At 49.9% G+C, this 18,974-nt stretch overlaps 1 protein-coding gene across 6 annotated transcripts in view; it reads right to left on the bottom strand.

Moving 5' to 3' along the window:
- LOC144168766 (DNA-dependent protein kinase catalytic subunit-like) overlaps positions 1-18,974 on the bottom strand; it is a 477,503-nt gene that overhangs the window by 61,000 nt on the left and 397,529 nt on the right. For all 6 annotated transcript variants that reach the window (XM_077697734.1, XM_077697729.1, XM_077697730.1 and 3 more), the window contains 3 exons: positions 15,198-15,353; positions 5,354-5,422; positions 3,099-3,228 (listed from right to left, as the gene is read on the bottom strand). In XM_077697734.1, coding sequence (XP_077553860.1) covers positions 3,099-3,228; positions 5,354-5,422; positions 15,198-15,353 — 355 coding nt within the window. The remainder of the gene's footprint in view (positions 1-3,098; positions 3,229-5,353; positions 5,423-15,197; positions 15,354-18,974) is intronic.

Raw genomic sequence — 18,974 nt, 5'->3', positions numbered from 1 at the left:
AGGAACCATTCCTTTGCATTTCACAGTTCCTTTGCAGGTGTGGCAGGAACATCTGGTACAGTAGCTAGTGTTTGCCCCATATATTCCTATCCCCTGTCCCACCTTTCGGCACTACACCTTTTGATGGAAAAGTGTTACTGCCAGTACAATTTCTGGGAGAAGTGGTCACCCAAGGCAACACCACCGTGAAGAGGCAGCCAGCTCACATGCGGCCCACGGCAAACGGGCCAAGGCTGCCAGCACACTGATTGCGCCTGCCACTCGCCAAGGGACCCTGCTGTGTGCCATCGCTGCTGCGCTAGCCGGCTGCACAGCCCGGCAGCTGGCCCCCTTCCTGCTGGCCTGTGCAGGGCGTGGCGTTTGGGCCGCTGTACACCACTCTCACCGGGAACTAAGGTTGCTGCTTTGGCCAAACCCCTCATCACCGATGGTGAAGCTGAAATTAGACTCTGCAGGTGGTGCGACGCACTGCAGTCAAAGCTACAGCCAACACCGGCTGGCTTCTTTGCTAACACCCCCTCCCTTCCCGTTTCACTGGTTCTCTACCTCTCCCCTCCTTTTTTGACACACGGCGGTTATTTCAAAAGTTGCCCTGCTTCTGGAAGGCATGCAACAACCATGAGGACCCCTGCCCCAGGAAGTGTCGAGGGCCTGACGTCTGGGTGAACTGAGCACGCAGCGTATAATGCGGAATATAGGTCGAGATTTTTTACAGAAAAATTTGCCGAAAAGTCACCCCTCGACCTATATTGTAGTCACTGGCAGTTGTCATCTGGCGACCGGGCAGCCCATCGAGCCCATCCAAACCCCAAAGGCACCATCGCCACCACCATCAATCTGACGCGACGCCATCTTTGTTTTGTCGCTTCTCTCCATGGAGGAAAGAAAAGGTTAGGAGAGGTCCTGACGTCACATTTGTGAAGCCGAGTCCCGCCATGACTTGAGCCCATGGAGCCCAGCACTCTATCCCATCATCCTTTGCTGTCTCCGGTTTGATTTGACTAACATGGCGTCGCCCTGCCCTCCCGCTTCGCAGCGAAAACAGCTTCGTCGCTAATTCCTCGGTGCGATGTCATGTTCTAAGCTGTTGATTTCGCCTTCAATATGCCCATTCTAACCCTCACCTAAAGTTTCAATCGAAAAACGGCCTTCGTTTTTGAGATAGAAGGACGATTTTTCAGCTCTTAAGCCTGGCAAAGTAGCGTTTGTCGTCGTCATAGCAACAGGCTCGCGGGATGGCGAACGCATACGAGTTAAAGCCGCCTCCGACGGCGGAGTTTTCAAACTGCCCTAATCTAAAAACGTTTGTCGTAGCGACTGTACTGGTTTGCAAGCGTTGCGAGGCAGCCACATACCAAGCGCCTTAAAAATTTGTCCGTTCTATTTGCCCAAATTTGGCCGCCGCAGTTGTAAACAAGTAAGCAACATTGTCCATGGGCTCAAGAAAAATGACGCCACTTCCTCCACACTTTTCGAAATGTATTGGGATGCTAGGGGCCTCTCCTGAGTTTCTTTCCTCCATGCTTCTCTCGCTGTCGGCGAATGTGTGCGTGCTATTTTCTTCTTGCTCAAAATGAGCTTAGGCACTTGGTGCCAGTTTACAGCAGCATTTAAAAGAAAAGTTGGGGATTTTCCACAGCCAATGACGTGTCCGCCTTGCGCCAGTTCGGTATCGCCAAAAGAAGTGTTGCTAGCGGTGTTAGCTGAAGGGGCAGCTCTCGGTATGCAACGCTCGGAAGGTCTCGTTTCATGAGCGCTGTTCTGTGCACCTGTGCTGCTGTACAAAGGGCCAAATTTTGTCTGCTAGCGTCTCTACGAATGGATACCCCAAGATGTTTGCTGACCGCCTGCACGGACTGGCTGTCGCTCCGGTCTGCACACGAGTGTCCCATGCTTTGCGCTCGCTTCACGATGACATGGTCTTGAGAGTGTTTAAGAAGTGCTGCGTAAGTAATTCCCTGGACTGCACTGAGGACGACCTGCTGTGTGGGCGACAGCGAGCCAGAAGCAGTCGTCCGACGATACTTCAGACAGTTTTAAATGAGTAATCTGAGACGAAACAAGTTATAGCCTCAATAAAACAATGGTTGGTGCCTAATTTTTTTTTTGCATTTTTCGGCTACAAGGTAAGGGGGTCGACCTATATTCCGCCTCGACCTATATTCCGCATTATACGGTACTCAATTACCCACCAGCCCGTCTACTGCAACGCATAAGCGACGACGCTGTTGGCCGATCTTCCGAGCAGCCTGGCACACGGTGGGTGTAAACGCTCTCTCTCTCCACAGAGTGCTTTCTCGTGCAGACTAATGACGAGCTCCCGCACCGGAGGATGGAGCTGCCACGCAAGGAACGAGCAGGGACGGGCAACAAGTGGCCCATAGCAGACCTACACAGAGCAGGGAAGGGGCACGTACACCCTCCTCTGCTAGCAGCACAGCAAAAAAGGCGGAGCTGGCCAAGGCGCAAAATGCCCCGACTGGGCTTCAAGGCTGTTGGAGAGCAGAGAGCATGCAAATCTCTGGTTCTCAAGCTCCCCCGGAACCCACTGCCCTTGTAAGAAAATTCCTATGCTCTCTCTCTCATTGTGAAAATCAGGTGCACGTTTTACTCAAGTACCTACACTCTGCACAAGGAAAAACACAGAAAAACAACATAAGCAGGAATCGGCACTGAGAAAGTGTGCATTTTTCCTCCCATGGAACTTGCTCCCAAGAACTTTGTTTGAGGGAAAGAAGCAGGTCGTGTTTGCACTGGCATTTGCCGTGATTGGTCAAAACTCAACTCCGGTTACACATTCCAAACGTATGCCTACACCTCGAGGCATGCCACTGCGGCGGGTTAATTTACCTCATGGGTCGCCTGCAGGGAACCTTTAATGAGCGCCACCAGTATTCTTGTTTTTGAGTGATACTCAAAGAGCGGCTGCATTTGCACTGAGCGGCACAATGCCTCCACCACGGTGGCGTTTTGCCACCGTCATGCCTATGGGCACCTGGGGCTGCACTAGACTGGCACTGCCACCCCAAGGGGGAGCAAGGGGGTGACACCTCGGCAAGGGCGCACAGCACGATGGGGCTGATGGAAGAAGCACCGACCGGGTATCTCGAGGCTGTGCTGCTGGTTGAGGGAGCTGAAGCGGCTGAGCCAGGGCGAGATGTCCTTGAGCACCGTGGGGGCCTGCGGCTTGTAGCCCCGCATGATCTGCCGGCACTGCTCCTGGAAGCCCTGCACAGCCGAGGAAGGAGAGGGCGGCCTCCAGACACGAGAAGCACCCCCTTCACACGGACAGGCAAAGCCACAGGTGCTGCCCCACTCAGTGCGGGGCAGGCCTTCTCCTGAAAAAGGCGTCTCCACACAGTGACGGGGAGGAGAGGGTGCAGCTGACCCTGCAGCTGGCCAAGCCAGTGCAGTGGCGGTAGTGATGTCCCAATTGGGCAGGCGAGCGGCCCCTCCGCTGAATCGAACCACACACACATCACTAGAGGACGCGTGGGTGCTGCACGCCTTCACTCGACTCGCCAGGTAGCCCAGCGGCCTGTCCTGTCGCGCACCAACGTTAAAGGAGCCATGAAGAGAAAACGCAAGTTTGTTTTATTCGAAAGATTTCGGCTTTTATAGTGCCCCCAGCGCTTGTACGGATACAAACGTTGCTTTATTCACTAAGAAATTAATCAATTTAAGTTCAAATTTTGATTTTCCTGCTAAATCATTTGTTTTCGGGGTCTGCAATGACATCACAGGAACCAACCGCTCTGCAGCCTAGAGTGCCTTGATTCACGCATCCGCTGTACAGGGCGGAGACACGTATACGCTGGCGCCACCATTTTGGGTCGCTCACTCGCCGCTGAAGCAAGTCATTGTGTCAAAACCGTGCTAAAATTATCGCCGCAACGAGGTTTACTGGCCAAGTTTGAATCATCTTATCTGTTTCGCCTTGCTAGGTCTCATGGGAAACGAAAAGAACAACAAGTTGAGCACATTGACTCAGTTGCGGCGGCACAGGACCGTTCAAAGGGTGTCTCCACCCTGTACGGCGGTGCTGGTCTCCAGGTACCATACGGTGGCGCTCCCGCGTTTATTTATGTTACCTGAACCTAGATGGCACCACCATACCGTGGCAAGCCTTTGGTTTGTTCTTGACCGTATTTAAACCTGGCTTGTTCTTGTTGTGGGAGAAAAAAATCGTTCCCTGAAACAGTGCTCGCTCGACAAATATGGTCACGTAAGACACCGTTGCTTGCGTCAATTGGCCAGTGTCGTCTGAGGTTTCTTTTAATGCAGCATGACTGGCACCCGTTTTAGGGGTGAGGCACCTCCTGTCGTCGTCGTATCCTGTACTCATGGTGCTAAAACACTGGGACACCCATTTTTTAATGTCTCACGCTAGAATGTAACGCGTACTAAAAGGACCCACCAGAACACTCATTGCTATAACTTTTGCGCACAAAAAACGAAGACTAAACAGAGACACGAAGACCAGCGCAGTTTTCCAATGTCTTGCACTAGTACGTTTCATCTCCATGGGCAAAAACGCCAAGGCACCGAGACTGTACTTTATACACTGCATGCTTCATCCCCCCGCCCCCCATGTTTCACCTAAGTGGAGATGGCCTGGGATTTTTTAAAAAACGTATCCCCACAAACCCAGACAACTACACGCCAATTTCAATTCTTTCTTTTCGCCACAAAATTGTTTAAAAATTAAAATAGGTTACGTCGTATAAGTATACTTGGGAAGTTTAATATTTTACTTTTTGTGTGTGTGTGTGTGTGTGTGAAACTGCATTTACCGTTTTTCGGGATCTGAGCTGCCGAGCCCTGCAACACATTAGTGTGTAGTTTACACTAAAGTTTCTCACAAATGCATCACGCAATGATGATGATGGTAGGATTTTTATGGCGCAAGGCCAACTGTGGCAAAGAGCGCCAAATCAGTGGTTACGTATGAGAAGTGAAGATGTAAAGACTAAAATCCTCCATGCAAAACAATGTATTTATGGGCTCAAGTTCAGATTTTATGACACCTGCATTTTACGACACTTTTTCACAGTCCAAAGAAAGTCATATAATGGGGGTTCAACTGTACTTGGTATGTTCGGAAGCCAACGTTTGTTTTTTGACTAAAGAAAAAACACTTTTCAGATCTCTTTCACAGCAGTTTAGTTGCTGAACCAACATATGAAGTGGTACTTCAGAAACCCAAAGCAAGCATGATACGTTTTTGAAGAACAACTAGAGTCGCTGCGCTGCAGTGATAGGCAACGAACGACTAGGTAGTGCCTCTGAGCTCCGAAGCAAGCACTTTGCGAGTGAGAACCCGGCAGTGGCCCACCTCCTATGCCCAGCTCACCTTGGGCGTCATGCCGACCAGCTTCTCGCCCTGGCTGCCAAAGGCCTCGGTGACCTTCTTCCTCAGGGTCTGCCAAGAGAACACGGATGCATCACTCCCCACCAGAAGAATGTACGCTTGGGGCAGCAAACTGAGCACTCCCAAATGAATAGAATGAATAGACTGCCAAATGAATAGAATGTTTTCCAATCTTGGCTTTGGTGTGTGTAGTCCTCCTAAAACATAACTACACATGCAAAAAAAAGATAACTAAAACAGTCAGGACTCGACACATCAGAGTGTCCATGTACTTGAGTGTTCATGAGCTTGACAAGAACATGGCACAAAAAATTTGCTCCGTACATTATCACTGACGCATTGGCTGTATAGTATTCTCCTTTTGAGTGGTGTAGGTACTTTACTTTTCATTATTTGCGTGTGCTTACCGAGGGAACCCCACCAACCCATATTTATTCTGAGCCGGACTTCTTTATCGTGGTTGGGATGGGCACCGACAACCTGTTCAAGGCAGTTGTACTCTTGCGGTCATTCTACAGCTGAGCTACTGTGGGGATCCGCTTGATCCCCTTTCTTCCTCCCGCGAGCGCGATGTTCGAACGAGCGCGCCTTCCCGCGCACGTGATGTCACCTCGCGGGCCGACGCGCCGGCGGGCACCGACTGTCCCGCCGCCGCTGTCGCTCCTCCTCGCCCGGGAACCTGCCTCCTCTCCTCCGCGCCTTATAACCGCGACGCACACGTTTCGCGGCCTCTTGCTCTTTGGATGGCTCTCTCTCTGGCTCTCCGGGATCGCTCTCTGGGCTCAGAAGGAGATGGAGGATAGAGTCTAGGGAACGCGAGGGATCGCGGCTCGTATCGCACCCTCGCCGCCACCCGTCCGGAGCGGGGCCCATGACCCCAATCGGACGCGCGAGGTAGGCTACCCCCACCTCGCCGGCAGCCCCCGTGTCGCCTCAGCCGTCGGGCCCGCTCGAGCCCGGCCTTGAGGCGCGCGTTGATACAGTGTAGTTCTTAACCCGGCCTTGGCGTTATTATGCACTGTACAACTCGGCCAATAAACCCCCTGGTTCGTCCTGGCCCCTTGGAGCCTGTCGTCGCCTGTGTCGGTGAGTCGAACCTGTCGCGGCGTCTCCCTCGTGGACGCCGCGAACCTCTCTGGGGCATTTTGGATGGGTCGTTTCCGGGCGTGGGGGAACACCCTGAACCCCACTTAGGCCCACAAGGGACCGTCGAGCTCACATCGTCGCTCAACACCTCTAACGAGGCTAGCCGGGGTGGTTTGCTACCCCGTAGCTAGACCCATTATGCCCACACTACGTAGGCAGAAGAGGGCACTTTCAGCACGCCTATTTATCAGTACTTGATGATATTTGTTTGTTTTCTGGCGCAAGGGCAACGAAGGCCAAAGAGCGCCAACACAACAGTTGTGTCGTTTCTGGTGTAAGATTATAAGTACAATAGAAATGTGGTAGGTTACTCGGGGTGTATAGAGCCCCTTATTTAAAAACAAACTCTGGAGTGAGCCAGATGATTATGACGTTAGAGTAAGGAGTGAATGTCCTATCAAAGCTACCCCGCTGAGGGGCTTTGTTATCATATGTGGTACATGAGATGCCGTTTAAAAATCCAATATCCCCAAGGTAAGAAAAGAGACGTTTACTAGGAATGACGGGTTTATTGCCTAAAAACAATGATGGATGAAGTGGAATCATTTGAGTGTACAGTTCCCGGAAATGCTTCTTTCTCGCATTGCATGCATTACTGACAGACGATGTCCACAACTGTTGCATTGTGGCGGTGGGGCTCCATTTAAAAGATGGGAATGAGTGGCATACGTATGACCTATACGTAGTCTGCACATGTACACTTTTGTTTTTCTGTTATGTTTTTCTGTGTGGTAGCTGCCAATTTGGGGTTTTATAGTGTGGAGTTTGCTTTCTGTCTGTGTGTCCCAGTGTTGCTGCCAGCGTTTTCGTAGTGCCTTACGGATGAGCGGCTTTATGTCAAGATAGGACAGCTGAGGGACATCGATTTCACAGCGAAGTGCTGCTGCAGCGGCGCTCTGGTCACCGAGCTCGTTGCCAGGAATTCCGCAGTGTCCGGGCACCCAGCACACTATTATGGCCTGTTTTAAAGCATACGCTGACATGATTTCTTTAATGACCTTGTTCAATATCGCATTTCTACTTTTTTTTGCCTGAGCGTAACGCTGCTACAATACTTAAGGAGTCTGTGAATATAATGAATTGTTGTGTTCTCGTTTATGTTATGTGTTCCAGAGTTATTAAAATAGCATGTGCCTCTGCCGTAAATATACTTGTGTTTCTGTTTAGTGTTCTTGTGCTGGAAAAGTGGGGACCATGTGCCGCACATGCCACTACAGTGAAAGACTTTGAGGCATCCGTATAAAAAGCAGTGTATGGGTACTTGTATTGTAAGTGTAGAAAGTGTTGCAAAATGAGTTCCTTGGGTGTGTGTCTTTTGTCAATTTCCTTAGAAGACACATCACAGATGACAAGGAGCAGATTCCAAGGTGCAATAAACTCAGTGATGTTTTTTGTAGGTGTCAGTCAGGGTGACACAAAGGTCCTCTGCCTCTGCTTTCACTTGGACAGAATAAGGCAGAGGGAGTGACGGACGGCTCAAGAACAAACTTTCAGATGATGTGTTTTGAATAATAGCGTTGAATGGATGATTCCTCATCGACGTCGCTCTCACGCAGTACAAAAGCGCCATGTATGTGCATTGGTGCTCTAAGCACCACTGCCGAGTTTCAACATACAGGCTTTCTATAGGGCTCGTCCGGAAAGCCCCAGACGCAAGGCGGAGCCCTAAATGCAACATTGGGTCGAGCATTTTTAGAGCTGCTTTCGAGGCAGAACCATACACCACGCTGCCGTAGTCTATGCGCGATCGCACTAAACTATTGAAAAGACGGAGCAAGCATGTCTTATCTGCACCATATGATTGGTTGGACAGTGTTTTAATAATGTTCATAGTTTTAGTGCACCTAATTTTGAGTTGTTTAAGGTGGGGGATAAATGTGAGCCTTTTGTCCAGAAGAATACCCAGAAACTTGTGTTCATTTTTGACGGGAATCACTACATTATTATTACGGACTTCATGATCAGGCTGGACTCCACGCTTCCGAGAAAACAGTACACATGTGCCCTTTTTAGGATTAGTCTTAAAACCATTTTCATCGGCCCACTTTTCAAGCTTATTAGCACTAAGTTGTAACTGCCACTTGTAGATTGAGGGATTACAAGACTTACAGCTTATTTGAATATCATCAACGTACACTGAGTAGAAAATTGCGGGTGGCAGTGCCTTTTGGAGTGAGTTCATTTTGACAATGAAAAGTGTACAACTCAGTACTCCACCCTGCGGGACCCCATTTTTTTGAATGTGTATTCTAGAAAGTGATGCTCCGACCCTTACGCGAAAAGTTCGCTCAGACAGGTAGCTTTCTATAGTATTGAGCATATTTCCAGATACACCGTAAGCTTTGAGGTCACGCAGGATGCCATAGCGCCATGCAGTATCGTACGCCTTCTCCAAGTCGAAGAAAATAGACATACAGTGCTGCCTGTGGACAAAAGCATCTTTAACGTACTATTACAATGCCACAAGCTGGTCGGTTGTAGATCTTCCTGAACGGAAACCTGCCTGGCAGCTATCTAGAATACCGTGGTATTCTAAAAAGTACATGAGCCTTCTATTGACCATCTTCTCGAAGAGAACTGGTAAGTGCTATTGGCCGATAGCTAGAAGGAGAAGAGGCATCTTTCCCTTGTTTAAGCAATGGTACCACAATTGCCTCTTTCCAAGCCCGTGGAAGATGTCCTGCACTCCATATCTTGTTAAACAAATAAAGGAGTGTTTCGAGGGTGTCTGCGTAGAGGTGTTGAATCATTGTGTATGTGATTTGGTCTGCACCTGGTGCTGATGTCTTACAAGTCGCCAAGGCAACCTTAAGCTCGTGGATGGAGAATGGACAGTTGTAAGAGTCTTGTGACGATTTCTTGATGTCCCTAATGGATTTACGTTCAGCAGATGTGTTGTACCTGATTAATCTGTGTGTAATGTGAAGAGCTTGATATAAGTTCAAAGTGTTTGGCTAGTGTGTTTGCCTGGTCTTATAATGTGTTACCAGTGGTGCTAACAAGGGGTAAGGTTGTTTTGTGCCCTTTGAACTTTCTTATTCGATTCCACACCTTGCTTGTGTTGGTGTAAGAGTTAATAGAACCCACAAAAGCTCTCCAGCTGTTGGTTTTGGCTTCTCGGCAAATACGCCTTCCAACTGCCTTGGCACGCTTGAACGCAATAAGATTCTGTGCCGTTGGGTACCTTCGGGGGTTACCCCAGGCCTTGTTTTGTGCTTTGCGTGCGTTTCGACGCTCCTCGTTCCACCAGGGCCTTCTGGGATTTTGAGGAGTACCGGAGGTTTGAGGGATTGAACTCTTGGCAGCCTCTATAATGTGGGCGGTGACAATTCTATAAGCTTCATCGATATGTAAGTGTTTTATGGATGTGTAGGACAGCTGTGATCTTTGCTGAAAAGCAACCCAGTCTGCACGGGTTTCTTTAAACCTTTTATGATAAATGGAACTGTCAGAGAGTGTACCTAGACACTTAAGATTGACAGGGAAGTGGTCACTTCCATAAGGGTTGGAATCCACATTCCACTCAAACCAAGCGAAGAGGATGGATGAACCTATTGCTAAGTCGATGTGTGAGTAGGTGTTGTGTGTTGTGTTGTGTGTTGTGTGTTGGTGTATGTTGGTTTCTTTTTACTAAATATACACGCACCAGATGAGAGTAAGAATCTTTCAATTAAACGGCCCCGGCCATCTTCGCGTTCAGATCCACACAGTTTGCTGCGGGCATTAAAGTCGCCCACCCGTAGGAATGGATCCGGTAGCTGGTTAATTAAGGACTCAAATTCTGGACTGCAAAGGCAAAAGTCAGGGTGAATATATCTTGACGCTATCGCTATTAACCTGTCGGCGATTATTACACGTACAGCAAACACTTCGAGGGTTGTGGTCAAAGGGACAAATTGACAGGGAATAGAATGTTGTATAACTATAGCTACACCACCAGAGCAGTGAGAACAGTCGATCCTATCTTTCCTAAACACAGAATAGCGCTTCAGAAAGTTTGTTTGTTTCGATTGTAAGTGTGTTTTCTGAAGACATAAGATGGTTGATTGCTTTTTATGAAGAATTTCGTATATGTCATCCACATTTTTCATTAAGCTCCTGCAGTTCCATTGTATGATGCATTTTACTGCCATAAGTGTTTTAAGAAAGTGTGCACCGTGTATCTGATGTTGCAGACGGGTGGTGTTATCTATGTTACTGAGCCTGCATTAGGGCCAGTTATGCGCGGAGCTGGTTTTTGCCCGCGGCCGACGTTGCCACGTTGCTCGTTTGGCTGAACAGCTGACCGAGCTGGCATGGGTGTTACGTCCATCTCTTCATCCGATGGCAAAGGAGTAAATGCAGGATCTCCTTCCTTTTGCCGTGGACCTCGAGGAGTGGCACTCGTGTTTGCCGCGCGGGCCAATGGTGGCTGTAGCGGGGTTGTGCGTGTAGATGTGGATACAAGTCTCCCCACCTCGCTGCCTACTGTGCCCATGGGCGACAGCACAGCAGGAGCGGAAGGCAAGCCGTCTCCACCTACGGTGTCTGTTGCCACCTCAGCCGCTGTGGAATCCACAGGCTGTGGTACAACATTTTGGGCAGCAGAAGCCAGCCCAGTGGGGGGCGGGGGTGGGACCAGGTCAGCGTTGCTGCACTGGGTCGCCACCGAAACCTGACGCCGCCTCACCCCCCGGTGAGCAGCGTCAGTGTAACTTCCTGAGGGAAGCATCGAATGTCTTTTCCGAGCTTCTGGGTAAGACAGGTTGTGGGTCACTTTGAGGTTTATTTCTTTCCCATTTTTGAATTTTTTGCAAGAACGGGAGTATGCGGGGTGGGATCCTTCACAGTTAACACAGTGAAATTGCGTTGCATTACACTCATCTGTCTGGTAGTCGTGCTTCGAGCATTTTGCACATGTGTTTTGCCCTCGACAGTTGTTGCTACTGTGCCCGTACCTTTGACATTTCAAGTAACGTCGCGGGTTTGGGATGTACGCCCTTATCGGACAGTGGAGAAACCCGGCTTTGACAGATTCGGGGAGCGTGCTACGATCGAAAGTCAAGATGATATGTTTAGTTTTGATCTCATTTCCGTCGCGCCTCATTGTGATACGTCTAACATGAGTCCCTCCTTGCTCACGCAAGCCCTGAAGAATATCTGCCTCAGTTTCATGTATGAGTTTAGTTTCCGAGAGCACACCTTGGCAGCTGTTGAGGGTTCGGTGAGGTGTTAGAGTGATCTGTAAGTCACCTATGCTTGTCTGTGTCAGAAGGTTAGCAGATTGTTCCTTAATTCTGACCTCAATAAGGTGGCTTTGTCAGCAGTCTGCATGACTAGGAATCGAGGAAAGTTGTCAGGGTTGTTGAAAACGAGGTTGGGTAGGGGTTTAAAGATTGCTTCGGTGCGGGCCCTTTTCGGGGCCCGATCATTTGCAAGAAAGGGTTTAGATAATACCATGCGCCATAGTATAAAGCAGGGGATGGGGGTACTTTCTTCTTTGACTTTACCCTGATGGTCAAAGAGGTCCCGGAGCTCCCAGCCTGATAGACATCGGCCGGAGCTTGACCAGGGCTCCGACGGCCACCGTTCACGGCTTCTAACCCTTCACCTTCCAACTTCTCGCCCCGGTAGATAACAGCTGAAGTATGGGGGGCTCGGGGTACGCGGTGTCGCCACTCACTGTCACCAAGGTTACTCAAGGTGCCCCGTGCAGGGATTTAGCAGTACTTAGGTTCATTCATATTTATTTGTAGCCACACAGCTAAGATTCCTCCCTGTGGTTCCTCAAGCACGTTTTGCAGGTGCTGTGATGACTCGCTGAGCAAGACAATGCCATCCGCAAACGGCTCAAACGGCCCCGTCTATGCGTAATCCTGCATTGTCCCAGCCAAGCTTCCTTAATTCCCCCTCCATGCACGCTGTGAATAGTTTTTGCGAGATGGTATCTTCCTTTCAGATGGGAACTTTTCCCTTCGCTTGTGAAGCCTCATCCCGCCCGCATGTGTCGTCTCCCCGGTTCCCTTCAAGCACTGCTGCAATGCTTTCTCAATCAAATGCTTTTTCAGTGTACAAATGCCCCGCAAAGGGGCTTAATACTCTGTATATTTTTCTACTACTTCACTGATGACACAGACGTGATCTCATGTAGAGTATGCTTTTTTTCTAAAACCAGTCCGTTCCCGGGTTGTTGGAATCTAGTTTGTTGTTTATGTGGTTAGCCATTACCAAGGCAAACAGCCTGTATACACTGAGAGCAGGCTGACGGGTCTTTAAATCTACATATATATGGTATCTCCCTCCTTGTGCATCGGAATTATGTTGGTGCCTTCCAGGCCATGGGCACCTTCAAGGTCCTTACGTGTTTTCGAGTACAGTGTCTCCTCCCTCCTCAAAATGATCCTCCGTCACCTGCAGCAGCCGTTCCTCTTTTCATGCCTTTCCTACTTCCTTTTTAGTTACTACAGCTTTTCCCCCTCACTTTAATCCAATCGCCAGTCAATGTAATCCAACTGCCGTCTAATTTAATCCAGGTGCCAACCAATTTAATTCAAGGGCCAACCAATTCAATCCAGCTGGCGGAAGGTTGTTCAGGCGTGTTTTGTGCGGAATTAGGCGCAGATTTGCAGGCCTTGATGTGCGTGGCGTGATGAAGACGTGGTGTTTCTTGATCCATTATGTGCAAAATATCTGATGCGAACAGCTCAATATACATTTACGTATACATTTTCATTTATGTGCAGACCGTTGCTGTGAGCTGATCGTCTGTGAAAGCGCCGTCGATAACAGAGCTCTTCTGGTAGATAACACACGTCAGAAGTATCGTCTCATCTTCTAACAATGCCTTCGGAAGCTTCTTTGATAAAGACATTACTTAAATGCCCTTTGCATTCTGATTTTCAATAATTCAATGCTTTTATGCATCGTTAAGCATTATTTCTGAATTATAATATCGTCTGCAAGATCATCAGAAATATCGCCGGCTGGCGACACAAGTGTCGTCTGCTCGCTTCAAAGTACGCTTGCAAATACGCGAGCAGACAATACTTACGATCCCGCAAGCGATCACCACACACCACCAACGGATCAAACGAGATCCCTCTCCTGGTATGCGGGTGTTATTAAATGTTAGTAAAGCTGTTATTAAAGTTATTATTATTATTATAATGTTATTAAAGGTGTTATTAAACCTGCGCGCATATGATATTTTGCACATAAGGCATCAAGGAAGACCACGTTTTCATTACATCACGCGCATCAAAGCCCGCAAAGCTGCGCTAAATTCTGCAAAAAAAAAAAAAAAAACCCTGAACAACCTTTCGCCAGCTGGATTAAATTGGTTGGCACTTGGATTAAATTCACTGGCACCTGGATTAAATTAGATGGCGTTTCAATAAAATTAGATGGCACTTGGATTAAATTGTATGGTGATTGGATTAAACTGAGCGGGAAAACCTGTAGTTGGACATCACCAGCTGAGCTTGTGTGCTCAGCCGTTTCCTCTGGTCTAACGTCGCTGGTGTAAAGCCCGGTGTAGAATCCTTCCACTCCTTTTATTACCTCGTACATGCTGTGTGCAATGTCATCCTGCTTGTCTCTGAAAGCGCACGACCTGTCTTTCCCAGAAACTGGGTGCCTGACTTAACTGCAGAGAAAACTTAGATTGGCTCAGTGATTCCCATGGAACGAAGGATGAAAGGGTAATGCTCAGGGAGCAGACTTGAGTGGAAGATATCATATTTTATGTAAAGAAAACGAAATGAACTTGGGCTGGCCAAGTATGTGGTCCAATGAACTGACTACAGGCGGACCCCGAGAGAAGGCCACTGACTCGATGGAGAGACTAGGCGAGGCAATTTGGGTGGCAAAATAGACTCTGGAGGAAGCAGAGGTCAATGGGAGAGGCTTCCGTCCTGCAGGGGACCTAGATCGACTGATGATGATGATGATGACAAGAAATTCAAAACAAACAAGATGACAGAGCAGTAGAAAAAAAATTTCGTGCGCGTTGCCATGAAGCAGTGTGGGTTCCTCCTCAGCAAGCTGTGAACAAAGGAAGCATATTCCCATGGCTGCTGCCCATTATTAAAGAGAGCTAGGCTTCCAATACGCTGGTACACCTTACAAATGCAAGCACCGCCTCATGCAAGCGCACTGACTGTGAGCTTCTTTTCGGTGTATGACTTGTGCACAGGTCCCCATCATTTGCCTGCTCAGCGGTGCAGTTCTGAGCAGCTCCCAGCATGACGAAAAGGAATGTGGCTCCCTATTTTGGTTGCTCTTCAGATGCCAATGGGAACTGCTCTGGGCAGGGAAATATAAGAGACCGTTTCCTCACAGCCAAAACACACCGGGGTTGGCACCTCCCCATTTTGAGAGATGCTTACATGTGTTGGGCTTTCTTGCGCAGCTTCAGCGTCATGCGGGAAAGCTTGCCCCATACAAAGAGGAGAAGGCGCCAAAGGAAAGTCATTGTGCATCGTCCCTTTTGCGCCATTCTAGGCCTCTTTGTAAACATGGACCAACTACCCCAAGCCTCAACTTTAGCAACCTACCCAACAGGTACGCGATGCAGGAAAGCTTCAAAGTTTGCCTATTGTGCGGCAGTCTCAAAATTCAAGCACTTCAAACGGTGACACTGTGCTGCGATCAGGAAGCGACCCCTCGCGAAGCCTCCCCAGTACAGCATGCAGAGACTCACGTCCGAGAAGTGGCGGTGGATGCGGCTGGCCGAGGCCTGGCCGGGAGAGTCGCGGCTCCATCCCTGCAGCTGCGAGCCGATTCTCTTGAAGAGCTCCCTGAGGGACGCGGGCCCCTGCTTCTCGCCCAGGGCGTCCTTCACGGACTCGCACCAGTCCTGCAGCCGTCAGAAGACACACTCCAGCCGTGGCCGGCCACTCGGGGACTCCCCGCTGCCACGCCCCCACATCCTCCCTGCCCTGGACAGTGGAGTCCTCCCGACAAGGAAAAGGAGCACAGAGCTTTGTCCCCCAATCGATTCACCACGCAACTCATGCAATTCAGCCTAGGTGGGCTGGGAGCCAGTACCTAGCACGTGGGCGCACGGGAGCTCTTGGCCCATTCGTCCAGCTGGGAACTCTGTTCTCCTGCACACCTGCTCTGATGTACCCACTAGCATGGTTCTAATGTGCCCTCAATAGTAACACACAGTGACGTTCTCATGAAAGCTCTAAACTTTACTCGTGCTGGGTAGCCCCAGCCCCGCCACGACGACAGCTCGACTACGTCCCCTGCCCCGAGACCCCAGCCCATGAGATACCGATCAAGACCTGCCGAGACCAGCCATGGCTCTGACAACCTTCGACGCTTCACCGCCGCTGAAGACATCGGCGCTGCAGGTCCAGAGATGCCCGAGTTCGTCATCGCCATCCATGGCGGCAAGCGATTCTTCACTGTATACTATTTCCATCGCACTGCCCACCAGCATAAAAATTGCCACCTTGCCGCAGCTTCGACTGGGGGCTGCTGTGACATGGGCGGGCAATGTCCCACACTCCCGAGGGACGACGACAAGAGGTGGCTGTGTGCTTGTGCACGCTCTCTTGTGGCTGCAGCCATGTACATTCTGTAAATACGTCCACTGCATCTCTTTTGCAAATAGATAGCCACTGGCCATCAACCATCCATTGCCTCATCACTTCTGCCTTCCCAGTAACAATACTGTTTGGCCCCATTTCTACTAAACTTGGAAGAAGGCATTTTACTTGACGCACATAACTGTGGCAGCAAATGTACGTTGTGCTTCATTAGTGTGGCTGCCTGTGAGCAGTGGGTAACATTAAAGGCGTTTGCTATTTCAAGTAGCTCCTGTGGGGTCGTGGCTATAAGTGGGACCCACCCCGAGAGCCAAAGCTGCAATCCCCCCCGTGGCACTGCAAAGACGCCGCTGAGGGCTCGGTCGACTTCGGGAGGTGTCAAGGATGCGCTCGGCCATGTCAGCAAACCATGCCTTATTGCTCGGTCAAAATATGGAACACGCACTAGACTGGCTGTCCTGAGCTCGGGGGGAGAGAGAGAGCCTCGCCAGGAAAACTTCATTTCTGGCGAGGTTTAGGTGGGGGAGGTACGCAGCTACTCTCGAAACCCAGAGGTGGCTGGGCAGGAGCTGTAGCCTGAGTCGCCTCCAGCCAGGTAGGGGGAGCGTGGGTGGCATCTCGAGCGCCACATGCCGGACAGCTTGGGTGGGGAGGGAATTGTCACCACAATCTGTCTGCAAGTGGAGGGAGAGACGTGTAAGGGGAGGTACTACTCGCCGCTGTATACGTTAAGGTCGTTAAAAGCAGGCAAGGGCTCGCGAGTGTTTCGTGCACCATGCGGCGAGACGTCTACTTCTGGGACTGGGCCCGAAGCAGTCTCCTAGAGATCGTTAAGCTGCCTGTGGCCGCCGGCTCGTCCTGTCCCGTACTGGGGCGGAGGAGCCTCCGTCTATTCTTGTCTGACCCGCGCCGTTCCCGTCCTCCCTAGGAAGAGCAACTCAGCGTTCCGATGACACCTCGGTTGGGAGAGGAGGCTGCCAGCGGCTAGGGGGCTCCCATCAGCTAGGCTCCCATCATAATAAGCAAATTAATATGATGGGAGCCTAGCTGATATATTCCGCAGCGATTCCAAACACCAACAAGCTAGCTTTGCTTTTGCAATACTTGCAATACCTAGTGCAATACTTCACAAGGTAACTGTGCGATCTTTATACAGTACTTTGTGCATAACCAACTTTATATGACTCTCCGCAAGCTTTAAATGAAAAAAAAAAAAAAAAAAACGCTTATTTTGGCTTGTCAGTACAGTCGAACCCCGCTACAACGAACGCCGCTTCAACGAAATTTCCGCTTCAACGAAATATTTCCAATTCCCCGTCAGCTAGCCATAGAAGTCAATGCAACAAAGTCCTCGCCACAACGAACCATTTGTCAGGCTTGCTTTCGCTTCAACGAAATTTTCGATGATTTGGGCTGGGCTTGAAGAATTATTTGACAATAAAATAAGCATAGCGCCAGCTATCTGTAACTTTTTATACATTCAGGACGCTTAGTTTCACCGAAAATGCGCGTTGCGACCACACCGCCACCCAAAACAAAACAAAAAATAACTCATAGGCGCACGCCATTGCTTGATGGTGATAACGATGTGGCTGGCCGTCTTTACACGAGGCGCAGGCCCGCTTCTCCAAGGCGGAGCCCCAGAGCTACAGCCAATCCGCATCCAGTTGAAATTGCACGAACGTGCTCCGCTGCTGGCGCGGTGCCGTCATGTATGCGTTGTGAGCAGCTGTCCTTGCCGTTTTCCTTCTACCATTCTTCATAGCCAAGAGCGAAAATCATGTTTGCGCGTTTGGTCTTGAAGCCTAGTCATCCTATCTTAGTCGCGAGCGCGCGGTCCTGTTAAATGCAAGCGCGCGCGTCTTGCCTGCCAAGGTCAGTAGCTGCCGTGCCCTGTCAGAGGATAAGATAACGGCACTGCTCCTGCCACAAGCGAGAGGGGGGCTTCCCACGGCCTAGCAGCTATCTGCAAGTAATCAGCTCGGTGGGCACGCCTTGTTGTACAGCGATACTTTTGCGCCTGCATATCTTCACCCCCCTCCGTAACGCGTTCTTTGGGTGGTGAAAAACAGATAACCATTGGTATGTTTGTTATCCGAATAAACATGAGTCATTGCGCGTCACTCCTTTTTCTAAACATTGTATTATGCTGCCAATGTTGCGGAAACGCACGGGGCTATTTTTCTGGCCTTTCCGTGGTGTGTTGGGGCAGATTTCGCCTCAACGAATTTTCGCTTCAACGAAATTTTTCGCAGGTCCCGTCAATTTCGTTGTTGCGGGATTCGACTGTAGTACATTCATTCAAGTGTGCCCAATGCCTGGCTCACGCGACATCTTCCCTGGCTGCCACTGGATAGCGCTACTCTTCCGCCCTTGGGGCGGTTGGTTATGAAATGCCAAGAGTTATGCGGGTGCTATGCACAAGCGGCTGGTTAGACTCCAACATTCACGAGGCCTCAAAAGGAGAACATGCTTTTCTTTGACAACGCGTCCATGCTGAGCACGGGTCTCATAAAGGAACATTTCGTTGAGGTGTTCGGGCCAGCAAAGGACGTGGGAGTTGGCAAAAGCACGACTGATCTGACCTAACTTGACCCAACTGCTTGGTACGTGGCAGCGATGTGTTTGGTACACACCACAAACCACTGCTGCCTCGCTTACTCCCAGTCTATGGTGATGCCAGCAGCGGCTGCAGCAGCCAATGTTTGCGTCACAGAATGGCTGTGAGGGAAATGAGGAAGGAAAATGTCTTCTGCGACTGACGATTTCTTAGCCATGAAGGCATCTTTTCGCCCCGAATCAGTGCTGAAACGGTTATGGGAAGGTCAGAATTTCATTTGAAGCCAACTTGCTGGATGACTTCAGGGCCCCTTTAAATGGCCTCGGTGCGCGTGAGTGCAGCCCTTTGCTCCAGCAGCAGC

This window comes from Haemaphysalis longicornis, unplaced genomic scaffold (genome assembly GCF_048455015.1).
Source record: "Haemaphysalis longicornis isolate Haplotype H1 unplaced genomic scaffold, Haemaphysalis longicornis Haplotype H1 scaffold_2, whole genome shotgun sequence".
Taxonomy (NCBI): Eukaryota; Metazoa; Arthropoda; class Arachnida; order Ixodida; family Ixodidae; genus Haemaphysalis; species Haemaphysalis longicornis.
This window is presented reverse-complemented; position numbering and strand designations above follow the sequence as displayed.